This window comes from Doryrhamphus excisus, linkage group LG19, assembly GCF_037039965.1.
Source record: "Doryrhamphus excisus strain RoL-2023G ecotype Guam linkage group LG19, RoL_Dexc_Guam_v1.1, whole genome shotgun sequence".
NCBI lineage: Eukaryota > Metazoa > Chordata > Actinopteri > Syngnathiformes > Syngnathidae > Doryrhamphus > Doryrhamphus excisus.
The window spans coordinates 16,025,098-16,040,478 of NC_136375.1; the positions used below are offsets into that span (position 1 = coordinate 16,025,098).

The 15,381-nt window shown below is 44.3% G+C and overlaps 2 protein-coding genes across 2 annotated transcripts; one reads left to right on the forward strand and one right to left on the reverse strand.

Annotated features, from left to right (window-relative positions):
* Positions 1-45: 45 nt before the first annotated feature.
* Positions 46-4,779, reverse strand: josd2 (Josephin domain containing 2). Its single transcript, XM_058056283.2, has 4 exons — positions 4,182-4,779; positions 3,412-3,537; positions 1,604-1,798; positions 46-1,533 (listed from the first exon to the last, which is right to left on the reverse strand). Exons 1-4 carry the CDS (start codon positions 4,304-4,306, stop codon positions 1,353-1,355), a joined length of 627 nt encoding a protein of 208 aa, XP_057912266.2. The 5' UTR covers positions 4,307-4,779; the 3' UTR covers positions 46-1,352.
* A 298-nt stretch (positions 4,780-5,077) lies between these two features.
* ube2s (ubiquitin-conjugating enzyme E2S) lies at positions 5,078-9,399 on the forward strand. Its single transcript, XM_058056289.2, has 4 exons — positions 5,078-5,468; positions 6,405-6,552; positions 7,044-7,234; positions 8,858-9,399. Exons 1-4 carry the CDS (start codon positions 5,466-5,468, stop codon positions 9,203-9,205), a joined length of 690 nt encoding a protein of 229 aa, XP_057912272.1. The 5' UTR covers positions 5,078-5,465; the 3' UTR covers positions 9,206-9,399.
* The last annotated feature ends 5,982 nt before the right edge of the window (positions 9,400-15,381 follow it).

Consider the following 15,381-nt stretch of genomic DNA (forward strand, 5'->3'; position numbering starts at 1 on the left):
TCTGAGCTCCTGTTTCCATGACAGTGTTTTACTTAGAGTAACACTGCATGGCTGGAGCTCAGTCAACTACGTGCAACAGCGCCTCCGCTGGCTGTAGCGAGTAGTGCACCCCAATGCCCATGATGAATGCCCATCCCTAGCAGACACAACAGTACGCGCCCGACCGTCCAATCACAGTCTTTGCATGTTTCCTTAGCATTTCAACCACAAGTGCTCGCATTGGTGGCGCCCTCTACGGGCTGTGGTCAGAATGCACTGCAACATGTTGGTAGGTCCCCCAAAATAGCCAACTTGATTTGTTTGCAATGATGAGATGGAGGTACGGCGGGCACAGTCTCTTAGCCAATACATGTGTATGTATATATATATCACATTACAGTACAGCCCTGCTTGATGAGGAACTGATACACCGCTCAATCCTACCTTTCCAAACCAAATTTTGGATCAATATTTGCAATAAAAGTAGTAATGGTGGAGTATTGACCTGTATTATCAAGTATTTAGAAGTGATTAGACTCGGGGTCAATTCGATTCTCTTTGGTGCAAACATCCACCAATCCACTATTATTATATATATTAATAATTATTATTATATTGCAAATGTACTATTTATTCTTTCACATTGCATTTCAAGGTTTCACAAAGAGAACGTCTACATTTCCTAAACATTTTTCCTTAAATTTTATTTAAAAAAAAAAAAGTAGTAATGGTGGAGTATTGACCTGTATTATCAAGTATTTAGAAGTATTTTGAAGTGATTAGACATGGGGTCAATTAGATTCTCTTTGGTGCAAACATCTACCAATCCACTATTATTATTATTATATTATTCATAATAATAATTATATAATAATATATAATAATAATAATAATATATTTCAAATGTACTATTTATCTTTCACATTCCGTGGCATGGTTCCACAAATAGAAAGTCTACATTTCCTAACCATTTTTCCTTCAAATTTATCTTTTTTAAAAAACGTTCTGAACTCCTGTTTCCATTTCTAGTGCCGCAAACTGGTTGAGCCAGCACCGACAGCGCCTCCGTTGGTCGCTGCCGAGTACTGCACTCTTTTTGGATGAAAACAAAACAATCCATGACTCACAGTTGGCCCTAATGTGGTGAAACGCGTCCAGGAAATCAGTTTAAACGTGCAAAGACTGTGATAATCCAACCATCGCACACGCGTGCAGCCAGTGTTAGCACATACAAGTGTGGTGCATAGAAGGTTAGCAGGTAGTGTAGAAACAGGGAAGGATTGTGCACATCTGGTGGTGAGGATTCCTAACCCCTCCCAAGGCGGCGACCATCCCGTCTTCTCTTCTCTTTGGACTTCGGCGACGCGTTCATGTCACTTTGTGCTCCCTGAAGACTTTAGATTGTTTTTGCCGTTTCTTTCACGCCGTACCGTTTGCTCCGTTACTGGTGGGGGGGGGGTGGGCTTCAGCCAGGAGCCGTCCTCTTCCACGTCCCGCCGCACCACCAGGAGCATCTCGGCCACGTCCTGAGAGAGCTGCTCGCTGAGGAAAGCGCTGAGGGAGACGGCGGGAGGAAGTTGGCGTCATGTGACCCCGTGTGACATTCCCGTGGCCCCCAGCTTACCGTAGTTCCGCTTCCCCACCGAGGCACACGGGGTTCTTCAGCTTGGAGTCCAGGTTGTAGTACTGCCCGTTGACTTGGCGGACGGCCAGCCAGTGCCGCCGCCGCAGAGGCAGCGACACGATGCCCAGCGAGACGCGAGAAGGAACGTTCAGGATGAAGCCCTGGACCTTGGAGATGCAAATGCTCTCAACCGCCCTGGAGGTCAAAAATACGCCAGTCAAAGATCCTCTACGTGACAGGAGCATCCTGCTGTTTTTAACTATCCACCGCATGAATACACTAGCCAAAGATTGTCTACGTGACAGGAGCATCCTGACGTTTTTAACTATCCACCACATGAATACACTAGTCAAAGATTGTCTACGTGACAGAAGCATCCTGACGTTTTCAACTATCCACCGCATAAATACACTAGCCAAAGATCGTCTACGTGACAGGAGCATCCTGCCGTTTTTAACTATCCACCGCATAAATACACTAGCCAAAGATCGTCTATGTGACAGGAGCATCCTGCCGTTTTTAACTATCCACCGCATAAATACACTAGCCAAAGATCGTCTATGTGACAGGAGCATCCTGCCGTTTTTAACTATCCACCGCATGAACACACTAGCCAAAGATTGTCTACGTGACAGGAGCATCCTGTCGTTTTTAACTATCCACCGCATAAATACACTAGCCAAAGATTGTCTACGTGACAGGAGCATCATGACGTTTTTAACTATCCACCGCATAAATACACTAGCCAAAGATTGTCTACGTGACAGGAGCATCCTGACGTTTTTAACTATCCACCGCATGAATACACTAGCCAAAGATTGTCTACGTGACAGGAGCATCCTGCCGTTTTTAACTATCCACCGCATGAATACACTAGTCAAAGATTGTCTACGAGACAGGAGCATCCTGTCGTTTTTAACTATCCACCGCATAAATACACTAGCCAAAGATTGTCTACGTGACAGGAGCATCATGACGTTTTTAACTATCCACCGCATAAATACACTAGCCAAAGATTGTCTACGTGACAGGAGCATCCTGACGTTTTTAACTATCCACCGCATAAATACACTAGCCAAAGATTGTCTACGTGACAGGAGCATCCTGCCGTTTTTAACTATCCACCGCATAAATACACTAGTCAAAGATTGTCTACGTGACATTAGCATCCTGCCGTTTTTAACTATCCACCGCATAAATACACTAGTCAAAGATTGTCTACGTGACATGAGCATCCTGCCGTTTTTAACTAGCCAAAGATCGTCTACGTGACAGGAGCATCCTGCCGTTTTTAACTATCCACCGCATGAATACACTAGCCAAAGATCGTCTACGTGACAGGAGCATCCTGCCGTTTTTAACTATCCACCGCATGAATACACTAGCCAAAGATTGTCTACGTGACAGGAGCATCCTGCCGTTTTTAACTATCCACCGCATAAATACACTAGCCAAAGATTGTCTACGTGACAGGAGCATCATGTCGTTTTTAACTATCCACCGCATAAATACACTAGCCAAAGATTGTCTACGTGACAGGAGCATCATGACGTTTTTAACTATCCACCGCATAAATACACTAGCCAAAGATCGTCTACGTGACAGGAGCATCCTGACGTTTTTAACTATCCACCGCATAAATATACTAGCCAAAGATTGTCTACGTGACAGGAGCATCCTGCCGTTTTTAACTATCCACCGCATAAATACACTAGCCAAAGATTGTCTACGTGACAGGAGCGTTGTGCTCTTTTTTAATGTCAAAGATAATGTTTTAGCCCAGAGGTCCCACTATGGTGGCCTCCTACCTGCGTTTGTCCCACCACACGGCCGCCAGCTCCCTGCTGTGTAGGGCGGCCATGATGACGTTGACGTCATAGTTGCCGGTGCCCAGCATGGACCTGTGAGGGTTCACCAAACACTGAGGAGCCAGCCTACAGGAGAGGAAGACAAGAGGAGGATGTTTACCATGGTCATGTGACGCACGTTGACATTGTATGTACTAGGGCATTAAATCGCCAGGTTAGTTTATTTGTCATTCATTTTCTGCATGTAAAACTAGACTATAAAATGTGCTTTGGTTAAGAGTCTGTTTTGGTTTGAGTCGGACTTTAACCAAGGCACCAGTGTAATTATGGATTCGTTATGCATGAGCTCAATGAGAACAGTGCAGGTACTTTGGGGCGCTTTGTGCTGTTCTAGCGAATAGGGGCGTCACAAGACGATGCACGAGATTGGGTCTACAAGAATGAGACGCAATGGGATTCTAACATTATTTTTAAGAAAAGCACAGTGAAAATATGACACAGAAAGGCTCACTCCGTTCATGCCGTTGTTCTATGGAACAAAGGTGTTGAAAGCAATGCACCAAAAAATCCTCATTAGTCACAGGTGCCAAAGTAAGGCCCGGGGGCCAAATCCGGACTGTGGAACCATTTGGAAAATAGCATTGAGTTGGTCTGCCAAACAAAGTGTTTACAGAGCTCATGTATGTAGAACCAATATTGTACATCCTGTACACCCAGCGACCGTCAAAGTGTTGTGTATGGTGTGTTGCTATGACGTGTGTCGCCCCTACCGTTTGCAGATGTCATCCGCCGTCTCCTTGGTGAACACCCGCTCCTGCAGCACGTTGTTGAGTGTGTGGATGGCGCACAACTCCAAGCGTTGCTTCTCATGGAATACCGCCTCTCCGTCGCTCATCCTAAAGTTTGCGTCAAAGCAGCAGCTCACACGGAAGTCAACTGCGCTGTTTGCGAGACAAACATCAGCGCATAGCTTAGCTAGAGCTAGCTGGCTAGAGCTAAAAAAATAAAAAAAACCGCGACTACGATTCGCTAGCTAGCAATAACAACGTCTGGAACCGCTTCACCGATCACTCTCGAGAAACGGCGGGCGATTAATGGCTTGCGTTGCCCTTATTTGTTATTTGAGAGCAACATACGGGCTGCTGATGCAGCGATTGTCGTCCAAAACAAGGGTGATGAGCATGACAGCTACATCCAGAAACCGGAAGTGCTCTTTTGTTGTTGTTGTTTTGCCTATTTGGAAACAATTCAAACGGACACCGAAAAAAAATGTTGCCTTATTGTATATTTACTGACTATTTTTCTTGAAAAACGCAAAGCAATCAACTAGTAACTTTAATAATATTATAGGAACGGTTACGCGCGTTATCATTTTGGTGAGTTGCGCTTTCGACAGATTTGGATGCTGTCTTGGAGCGTCCTCTAGTGCTTAAAGGTGATAGTGGTTTGAAGTCGTTGAGTATTTTTAATGGGGAAATTGAATCCTGTAAAGTCAATTAAATAAAAAAAAAATAGGAACGAGTTAACACAGTTTTTCATTGATTAACTTTCTTGTACTGTTTACTTTTTGGCATAAATGTATAATGCATTGTATAGTCACGATATTTTCTCCCTTACGATCTTTTATTTGTGTTTTGTATACAAGTTATTTTTTTAATTGTTATTTGTTTACTTAGATTTTTTTTTGCCCAGGCTTATTCGTGGACACCACTTTTTCAAACTGACCAATAGCCGAGAAGCGCTAGTACCCATAAGGCAAAATAAACCGAGCCGAGTGGCTGTTTGGGCTCCAGTTGATGACGTAACGTAAGCTTCTATCGTGATTGGCTAAATTCAAACGACGCATTACGTTCACAATGAGCCGATTGGACCCTAATGGTGGGTTGACCGAACAACATATTTTTGTTCCTGTGTCAAGGAAAAGAGAAGAAAAGAGCTGAGGAAGTTCCCTCCAAAGATATATTTATCCGTACACATCTATTTTAACCACACATAAACGACAAATTTCATCGCATAATCTAAAACCCACTTCCCGAGAAGAAGACGTTCTGAAGATGGTAAGACGGATGTCATCGGTTGCTAGCTAGTCAGGCGATTAGCTTGTTTCTGTGTTTAGCCGTCGCCAAGCGTCGGTTTTTTTGCCTCATTGTTGTCAATTAACGATCATAAATGATGTAATTGTAATGTAGTTATTTAGTTAAGTGTTGATATTGATCAGAAAAAATAGCTTCGGCTACTGATTTGAATAGAGCTAGCGCGACCTTAAGTGACGTCAAATTAAAACCCCAATCTATTATTACTGTACTTGACTTTTCTTACTTAGTTTGTATTTTTTGGGGGAAAACAAACAATCTTTGTGCATTTTAAAAGCGAGCTTCTAACATTGCAGCCATTTGTGTGCGATGAAGTATTCAACTCAAAAATAACTATTACCACCGTCGTCGCTGTTGCTGCTAAAACGATCACTTACTTCAATGCATTGAAGATGTACTACCAAATACTTTTGTATTAACACAAACTGAATGTCATGATTCGCTTTTGCTCGATTTGCCTGTATTTGTTTTCAATTTAGTGGTTTCACAGAGAAAGCAATGGAAACTTTTCATTAATTCTTTATTTTGAGAGCTATAATTGTGTCATTTAAAAATGACAAAAATCACCCTATTTCATGCAAAAAGTTAAAATTTTAATTCGAGATGTACAATTTCGATTGAAGTGTAGTTTGTGCACACCCGGAGCTAATAAGGCCGGAATGTATTGGGTTGTCCTAATGACATTACTACTAGCACATCACTACTGTGAGAAGAAGCTGTGTTGCAAGGTGCACTGTATTCGGGCACACGCTCCGAAACATGCTAATTTGAAAAGTTTTTATTTTTTTAAATTGCAACACTTTTCTCTTAAAAGTCAAACATAATCATCCTGAAAGGACAACTTTTTGGCTTAATGTCTTGAAAACCGTCTGTGAACTTGTCCTCTGTCCCCCACGTCAGAACTCCAATGTGGAGAATCTGCCCCCTCATGTTCTTCGCTTGGTCTACAAAGAGGTTTCAGCTTTAGTGGCAGACCCACCAGAGGGCATCAAGATCTACCCCAGTGATGACGACATTACGGAACTGCACACAGCCATCGAGGGGCCGGGTAAGCCACAACCCCAGTCCAACGTGCTTCCATGTCAGACCAGAAAAAGTTGGTAGTTTTGACACTAAAGGGGGGCGAGAGGCGCGTGAACATAGCCACACCAAGAGCAGGTTCCTGTCTGGTGTGTTAAGAAGCGGACTAGCTTAGCTTTTTTTTTCTTAGCTGCTGCACAGTAGCCTCTAACGGCAACCGTCTTCTCTAACCACTTCCTGCGAGAAGGTTAGCACAAGTTTAGCTACAAAAAGCTCCAATGTGTAGCGTTACCTTTTGCTAGCGTCCTGAGGCACTGGGAGCCAGTGTGTGCTGAAGCTAGTCACTAGCCTGTGGCAAGGTGTCACTATGCTAGTAACGTAGATCTAGGGCGTAACGGTGTTCATAACAACAATAATAATAACAATGATGGAATTGGAGGCGGAATAGTTGAGGCGTGTGTTGCTGTCTGACATAAGGATTGTGGATGCTTCATATGATGAATTGTTGATGCTTGGCAGAGGGAACTCCGTTTGCTGGCGGCGTTTTCCGAATGCGGCTGGTCCTGGGTAAGGACTTCCCCGCCATTCCGCCAAAGGGTTACTTCCTGACCAAGATTTTCCACCCCAACGTCGGCCACAAAGGCGAGATCTGTGTCAACGTCCTGAAGAAAGACTGGAAGGCAGAGCTCGGCCTCAGACACGTCTTGTTGGTAAGAGTGAGCCTTCGTCTTTTGCTACCTGACCTGCCAACATGTACACATTTATCCTACTCCGCACGCTTACATTGTACACGATCTTTGACAAGGACTCGTGCAGTAGATGCATCAAAACCACAAATACAAGATCCTGTCAAATATGCAATCTTTGACAGGCATTTTGTGGTAGGTTTTGAAAAATACTAGAGCACCCCTGTCACGTAGAACATCTTTGATTGGCATTATTGTGGTATGTCCTGGACAAATGGCAGCCCATAGATGATCTTTGACTAGTGTTTTTGGAAGAGATGCATAAAAACAGCTGAGTTCATCTCCCATAAAGGATCTTTGACAAGTGTTTTTGGAAAAGATGCATAAAAACAGCAGACTTCCTGGCCCATAGATGATCTTTGACTAGTGTTTTTGGAAGACATGCTTAAAAAAGCAGAGTTCCTCTCCCATAGATGATCTTTGACTAGTGTTTTTGGAAGACATGCTTAAAAAAGCAGAGTTCCTCTCCCATAGAGGATCTTTGACTAGTGTTTTTGGAAGAGATGCATAAAAACAGCTGAGTTCATGTCCCATAAAGGATCTTTGACTAGTGTTTTTGGAAGAGATGCATAAAAACAGCTGAGTTCATCTCCCATAAAGGATCTTTGACTAGTGTTTTTGGAAGAGATGCATAAAAACAGCAGACTTCGTGGCCCATAGAGGATCTTTGACTAGTGTTTTTGGAAGAGATGCTTAAAAAAGCAGAGTTCCTCTCCCATAGAGGATCTTTGACTAGTGGTTTTGGAAGAGATGCTTAAAAAAGCAGAGTTCCTCTCCAATAGAGGATCTTTGACTTGTGTTTTTGGAAGAGATGCATAAAAACGGCAGACTTCCTGGCCCATAGATGATCTTTGACTAGTGTTTTTGGAAGCGATGCATAAAAACAGCAGAGTTCCTCCTCCATAGAGGATCTTTGATTAGTGTTTTTGGAAGAGATGCATACAAATGGCAGACTTCCTGGCCATAGATGATCTTTGACTAGTGTTTCTGGAAGAGATGTATAAAAATAGCAGAGTTCCTCTCCCATAGAGGATCTATGACTAGTGTTTTTGGAAGAGATGCATAAAAACAGCAGAGTTCCTCCTCCATAGAGGATCTTTGATTAGTGTTTTTGGAAGAGATGCATACAAATGGCAGACTTCCTGGCCATAGATGATCTTTGACTAGTGTTTCTGGAAGAGATGTATAAAAATAGCAGAGTTCCTCTCCCATAGAGGATCTATGACTAGTGTTTTTGGAAGAGATGCATAAAAACAGCAGAGTTCCTCCTCCATAGAGGATCTTTGATTAGTGTTTTTGGAAGAGATGCATACAAATGGCAGACTTCCTGGCCATAGATGATCTTTGACTAGTGTTTTTGGAGTAGATGCATAAAAACATTGTTGGCGTTGGCAGAATGGTCTGCTGTTTACTTTTCGCTGTAGGAGAGTGTTGTTGTCTAGCAGGGGTGTCCAAGGTGCGGCCCGGGGGTCATTCCCTGCATGTGACTTAGCACATTGTAGAAATAAAATGAAAGAAAAAAAGTGTAAAGTGTGTGTTTGGTTTCCAAAGCGGGATCGGTAATGAGGTGGAATGTTCCCCTGGCAGACCATCAAGTGTCTTCTCATCCATCCCAACCCGGAGTCGGCGCTCAACGAGGAGGCGGGGCGCCTGCTCCTGGAGGACTACGCCGAATACGAGGCCCGCGCTCGTCTGCTCACAGAGATTCACGCCATGTCGGCGGGGCCCGGCGGTTCCTCGGCGGCCGCCCAGGACCACCAAGACGGCCCCCAGCCCAAGAAGCACGCCGGCGACCTGGCCAAGAGAGCGGGAGCTGCCACGCCCACCGTGCCGGCTGCTCTGGGGAACGGCGCCACCGTCAGTAGCAGCTCCTCCAGCAGTAACGTGGCAGCCAAAAAGAAAGCCGATAAAAAGCGTGCACTGAAGCGACTTTAATGCCGCGGCGACATTTTCTCTCCCTGTGTGCGCGTGTGTGTGTGTGTGTGTGTGTGCAAGAGTGTAAATACAGATATCAGAGTTCCTTTTTTGTTTTTTCTCTTTTCAAGCAAGCAAGCAGACTGTCCACTTTGTACCGTAGCGTTTGACTTGTCCAAGGTAAAGTCAGAATAAAAAGAAAAATGATGAGCTGACCTTTTTGTTGTATTCTCGTCTTAAATGATGCCAAGGTTTCAGATAATGAGCTTTGCATATTTGGAAGTGAGCCCTGGAAGAAGTTTGGGAAGGCTCAAAACGCTCCGTTTCATAAGGCGTGGTCAAACTATCTCTTTGTGATGTCACAGAGGAGCGTCCGTCCTTATATGGGCTTGTCTGCAAACCAGATTGTTGTTGGAGCAAAGACGCATTCATATCGGACACGCCGTGCGTCCACCTGGCGCCCTCACGCCCGTTTTCTGAGCTTCACCACACTCTACGATGCCTCTGATAAAGTGTATCCGACAATGGGTGCTCCTCCTCCGGCAGGTGAGGTTGCCACACTTCCACAGCTTCTTTTGAGCTCCACCGCATGCATGTTACGTTCTCCAGCCAGTAGATCGTGAGCTGCTAGTAGCTCCTAAACACTTCAATTAGCTAGCCAAAAACTTTATTCATTTATTATCAATTATTTGCGGATAATGGCTCTCACTGTGGTTGGCTGGAGTCCCAAACGGCTTTAGTTTTGGGGTGAAAAAAGTCACTTGGAGCCAGGCAGAATAGTAACTTTAATATTCCAACTTTATTCTGTTGGTACAACCCTGTGTTGCTAATATATAATATATAACTTTATTCCCATCTGTTGAAAACATTTGATGACTTCAACTTTATTCCCAAATTTCTTTAAATAGCTGACGAATTGGCACGGTGAGTGGTTAGCATGTAGACCACACAGTCAGGAGATGGGGAACATCTATGTACGTGTAACAAAGTGCTCACTCTGTTCATGCCGTTGTTCTATGGAAGAAAGGTGCTGGCAGCAATGCACAGAGTGAACTCTCTTTCTGCCTGTTATTCAAAATAACCACATTGATTTTGCTGATTTTTTGTGATTGATTCAGGAGAAATGTGCAGGTGTGTCTGATATCCTGTCCAGTGTTGTCTGTGGTGCATCTCCTGCTCTGCCTCGGATGGACCGAGCCACTAATTGCATCCAGCCCAGCAGAGCAGTGATGAAAAGTACGCCCTGGAGAGCACGTAATGACGGCCTCCTCGCCCACCTGTGTGGGAATGGCAGGTAATTATCCAGTTCTATACACGGGGAATACACATCCATCATTACAACACACCTGAAAACAAAGATGCATGGCTTTTGCTTCCGCTGAGCTCCATTAGCACTGAGCTCATCTCTTCTTCTCCAGCCAGTACTAGCCAGCACCATCAGACTCAAACCACCCAGGCTTGAGACACATCCAGACCTATGTGGGCCCTGAGGTCCGGGAACCCTTCCATACGTACATCAGGGGCCCCTGGCCAAGCCCATGAATGTCCTTTCATGGATGTTCCAACACGTACTTTGTTTTCCTTTCCTTTAGCGTGTCCTGGTGCCACCAGTGTCATACAACGTACTGATAACCATAGAGCTGCACATGCTCACACAGCAACACAACCCCCCCCAAAAAAAGCCACCTAGTGGTGCTGTACAAGTACTCCATGTTTGTCAGCTTCCTGAACGTCAGATGTTGGTGGAGCTGCACCTCCTGTAAAACTGCTAGTCAAAGATCCTCTACGTGACAGGAACACTTTGCTATTTTTAAGCACCTACTGTAAAACTGCTAGTCAAAGATCTTCTACATGACCGGAACACTATTGTTTTTAGATGCTACAGTAAAACTACTAGTCAAAGATCTTCTATATGAAAGGAACACTATTGTTTTTATATTCTACTATACAAATGCTAGCCAAAGATCCTCAACAGGACAGGAACACTTTGCTATTTTTAAGCACCTATTGTAAAACTGCTAGTCAAAGATCTTCTATATGACAGGAACACTTGTTTTTAGATGGTGCTGTAAAACTGCTAGTCAAAGATCTTCTATATGACAGGAACGCTATTGTTTATAGATGCTACTATAAAACTGCTAGTCAAAGATCCTCAACTTGACAGGAACACTATTGTTTTTAGATGCTACTGTAAAACTGCTAGTCAAAGATCTTCTATATGACAGGAACACTATTGTTTTTAGATGCTATTGTAAAACCGCTAGTCAAAGATCCTCAACTTGACAGGAACACTGTTGTTTTTAGATGCTACTATAAAACTGCTAGTCAAAGATCGTCTATATGACAGGAACACTATTGTTTTTAGATGCTACTGTAAAACTGCTAGTCAAAGATCTTCTACATGACAGGAACATTATTGTTTTTGGATGCTACTGTAAAACTGCTAGTCAAAGATCCTCAACATGACAGGAACACTATTGTTTTTAAATGCTACTGTAAAACTGCTAGTCAAAGATCTTCTATATGACAGGAACACTATTGTTTTTAGATGCTACTATAAAACTGCTAGTCAAAGATCTTCTATATGACAGGAACACTATTGTTTTTAGATGCTACTGTAAAACTGCTAGTCAAAGATCTTCTATATGACAGGAACACTATTGTTTTTAGATGCTACTATAAAACTGCTAGTCAAAGATCCTCAACTTGACAGGAACACTATTGTTTTTAGATGCTACTGTAAAACTGCTAGTCAAAGATCATCTATATGACAGGAACACTATTGTTCTTAGATGCTACTGTAAAACTGCTCGTCAAAGATCTTCTATATGACAGGAACACTATTGTTTTTAGATGGTGCTGTAAAACTGCTAGTCAAAGATCTTCTATATGACAGGAACACTATTGTTTTTAGATGGTACTGTAAAACTGCTAGTCAAAGATCTTCTATATGACAGGAACACTATTGTTTTTAGATGGTGCTGTAAAACTGCTAGTCAAAGATCTTCTATATGACAGGAACACTATTGTTTTTAGATGGTACTGTAAAACTGCTAGTCAAAGATCGTCTATATGACAGGAACACTATTGTTTTTAGATGCTACTGTAAAACTGCTAGTCAAAGATCTTCTATATGACAGGAACACTATTGTTTTTAGATGGTACTGTAAAACTGCTAGTCAAAGATCTTCTATATGACAGGAACACTATTGTTTTTAGATGCTACTATAAAACTGCTAGTCAAAGATCTTCTATATGACAGGAACACTGCTGTTTTCTAAGGGCCTACTGTAAAAGCAGCTATATTGCAGCTATACTGTAATACCGAGTAGTCAAAGATCCTGTATATCTGGCAGATGACCCGGTGTTAAAATGCTAGCCAAAGATTGTCTATAAGAGGTGAGGATTTGGTTTGTGTTCCACTTTGGAGGTCCCACTCTTGCATGCATTCATCATCATTCATGGTGACAAACATTCCTCTTTTCACTCCACCCCCCCCCTCCCCTTTTCTGGTTTCATGGCTTTCATAATTGCTAGCAACATAATGACACTGTTGCCATGGCAACCATGTCTCTATGTAGCCCTCCTCCTCTTCCTCATCTTCTTCATCTCTCCTTTTTCCCCGCTCTCTCGCATCCCGAGGCTTCTTTCTTTCCCGCCAATCACACTTGTGGAGCTGGAGTGATGATGAGGAAGGCTGGAGACGGATCTCATCATAATCATCATCATCATCACCCTCATCATCATCAATCAGCAGCGCACGTGTGAGGAGTTGAATGGGGTTCCTCCTGCGTTGGGAATGTTCCTGAATGGTGTGAGAACATCTCAGAACATCTCGTCTGGTGCCGCCGACCCCCCCCCCCCCGCCATCTCCCCTCACGCCCCCTCCCCTACATCTCTCTCCCTCTCTCTCTCTCCCTCTCTCTCCCTCTCTCTCTCTCTGCTGGTCGTGTCGGTGGATTATGAAGAGCCGCGAGCACGAGGACGATGGAAGCCGGCGACACTTTTGTCAATCCTAATAAAAGGTTTTCCATCCTGAACGCCATCTGGATCCGATCCGGATCAACAACAGGTTGAGTCCAGCATCCGACCTCACATCAGGTAAGACACGCCACCTTTCTTCTTCTCCTGAATGGTCCAACATGTTTGCAGCGTCACTTTGCCATCTTTGTTCTGTGGACTTTATGATTACATGTTGTTGTTGATGATGATGATGATGATGATGATGGTGGTGGTGTTTTTTTTTTTTTTTTTAATGATGTGAAGCAGACGCGCGCGCACCGGCGAGGTTCCACCCACGCACTGTCAGCATCATGCGAGTCATTTCCCCCGACTAGCTTGGAAAAATACTCATCAGCATCAAACGCCAAACTGCTTCTCGTGCACCCGCCAACACTCCCACCTGTTGCCATGCACGCGCACCCCAAAGCACTCCGACGTTCACCGTGCACGCGGGCGGGCCACCGTCACCCCATCCCCATTCATGTACCTCCCGGGGGGGCTGGGGGGGGGGGGGGGGGTTAGTTGATCACTCATTGATATGAGGCAAATGGCGAGTTGCCGTCCTCGCTGTGCACAGACGAGCTCTGCAGTTCTATTCTGAGAGTTAGCCGCCTCAACCCACGCAGCCAAGCAGCAGAGAAACGAAGGAGGACGACTTCCAACCACAGGACAGAAAATGGCCACACTTTGCCTTCTTCTACGTTATCTGGCCAGCATGCATGGGGGCCGTGGGGGCCGTGGGGGCCAATGGGGGCCGTGGGGGCTAATACGGGCTATGCATGCTGGCTGTGGGGGAACGGGCTTGGATGTGCATGCATCGCTAAAGTGCTGGGAGAAATCTACTTGGACCACCCACACACGCCACCCTCCCACTCACGCTCCTCTCTGCTTCTTCAATACGCTATACTTCACCATACTGCACTGTGCTGCACTATACTTCACCATACTGCACTATACTTCACCATACTGCACTATACTTCACCATACTGCACTGTGCTGCACTATACTTCACCATACTGCACTATACTTCACCATACTGCACTATACTTCACCATACTGCACTATACTTCACCATACTGCACTATACTTCACCATACTGCACTGTGCTGCACTATACTTCACCATGCTGCACTATACTTCACCATACTGCACTATGCTCCACTATACTTCACTATGCTGCACTATACTTCACCATACTGCACTATGCTCCACTATGCTGCACTATACTTCACCATACTGCACTGTGCTACACTATACTTCATGCTGCACTATACTTCACCATACTGCACTATACTTCACCATACTGCACTATACTTCACCATACTGCACTGTGCTGCACTATACTTAACCATACTACACTATACTTCACCATACTGCACTGTGCTGCACTGTACTTCACCATACTGCACTGTGCTGCACTATACTTCACCATACTGCACTGTGCTGCACTATACTTCACCATACTGCACTGTGCTGCACTATACTTCACCATACTGCACTGTGCTGCACTATACTTCACCATACTGCACTGTGCTGCACTATACTTCACCATACTGCACTATACTTCACCATACTGCGCTATACTTCACTATGCTGCACTATACTTCACCATACTGCACTGTGCTGCACTATACTTCACCATACTGCACTATGCTAAACCATACTGCACTGTGCTACACCATACTTCACCATGCTACACCATACTTCACCATACTGCACTATGCTACACCATACTGCACCATACTACACTATCCTGTCCTGCACTTTACTACACTATACTACACCATACTGCACTATATGACACTATACTACACCATACAACACTATACTTTGCCATACTGCACTGTGCTGCACTATACGTCACCATACTGCACTATACTTCACCATACTACACTATGGCCACCAGTCCAGGGTGTACCCTGCCTCTCGCCCCAAGACAGCTGGGATAGGCTCCAGCACCCCCAACCTTCCTGCTAGCTTCATGTTTACGTTCTCCTCCGATTTGGATCAACATTTGCAATAAAAGCGAGTGTTGCAATGATTAGATTAGGTTCCGCTTAGGTTGTCCATTGCCACCCCCCCTACCCCCAATGCATGTTTCAATATGCCTCACACACATACTCGCGAGGTGTCACTATGCCAGTAACGTAGTTCTTAGGCGTAACAATGTTCGTAAGAATAATAATAACAATGGA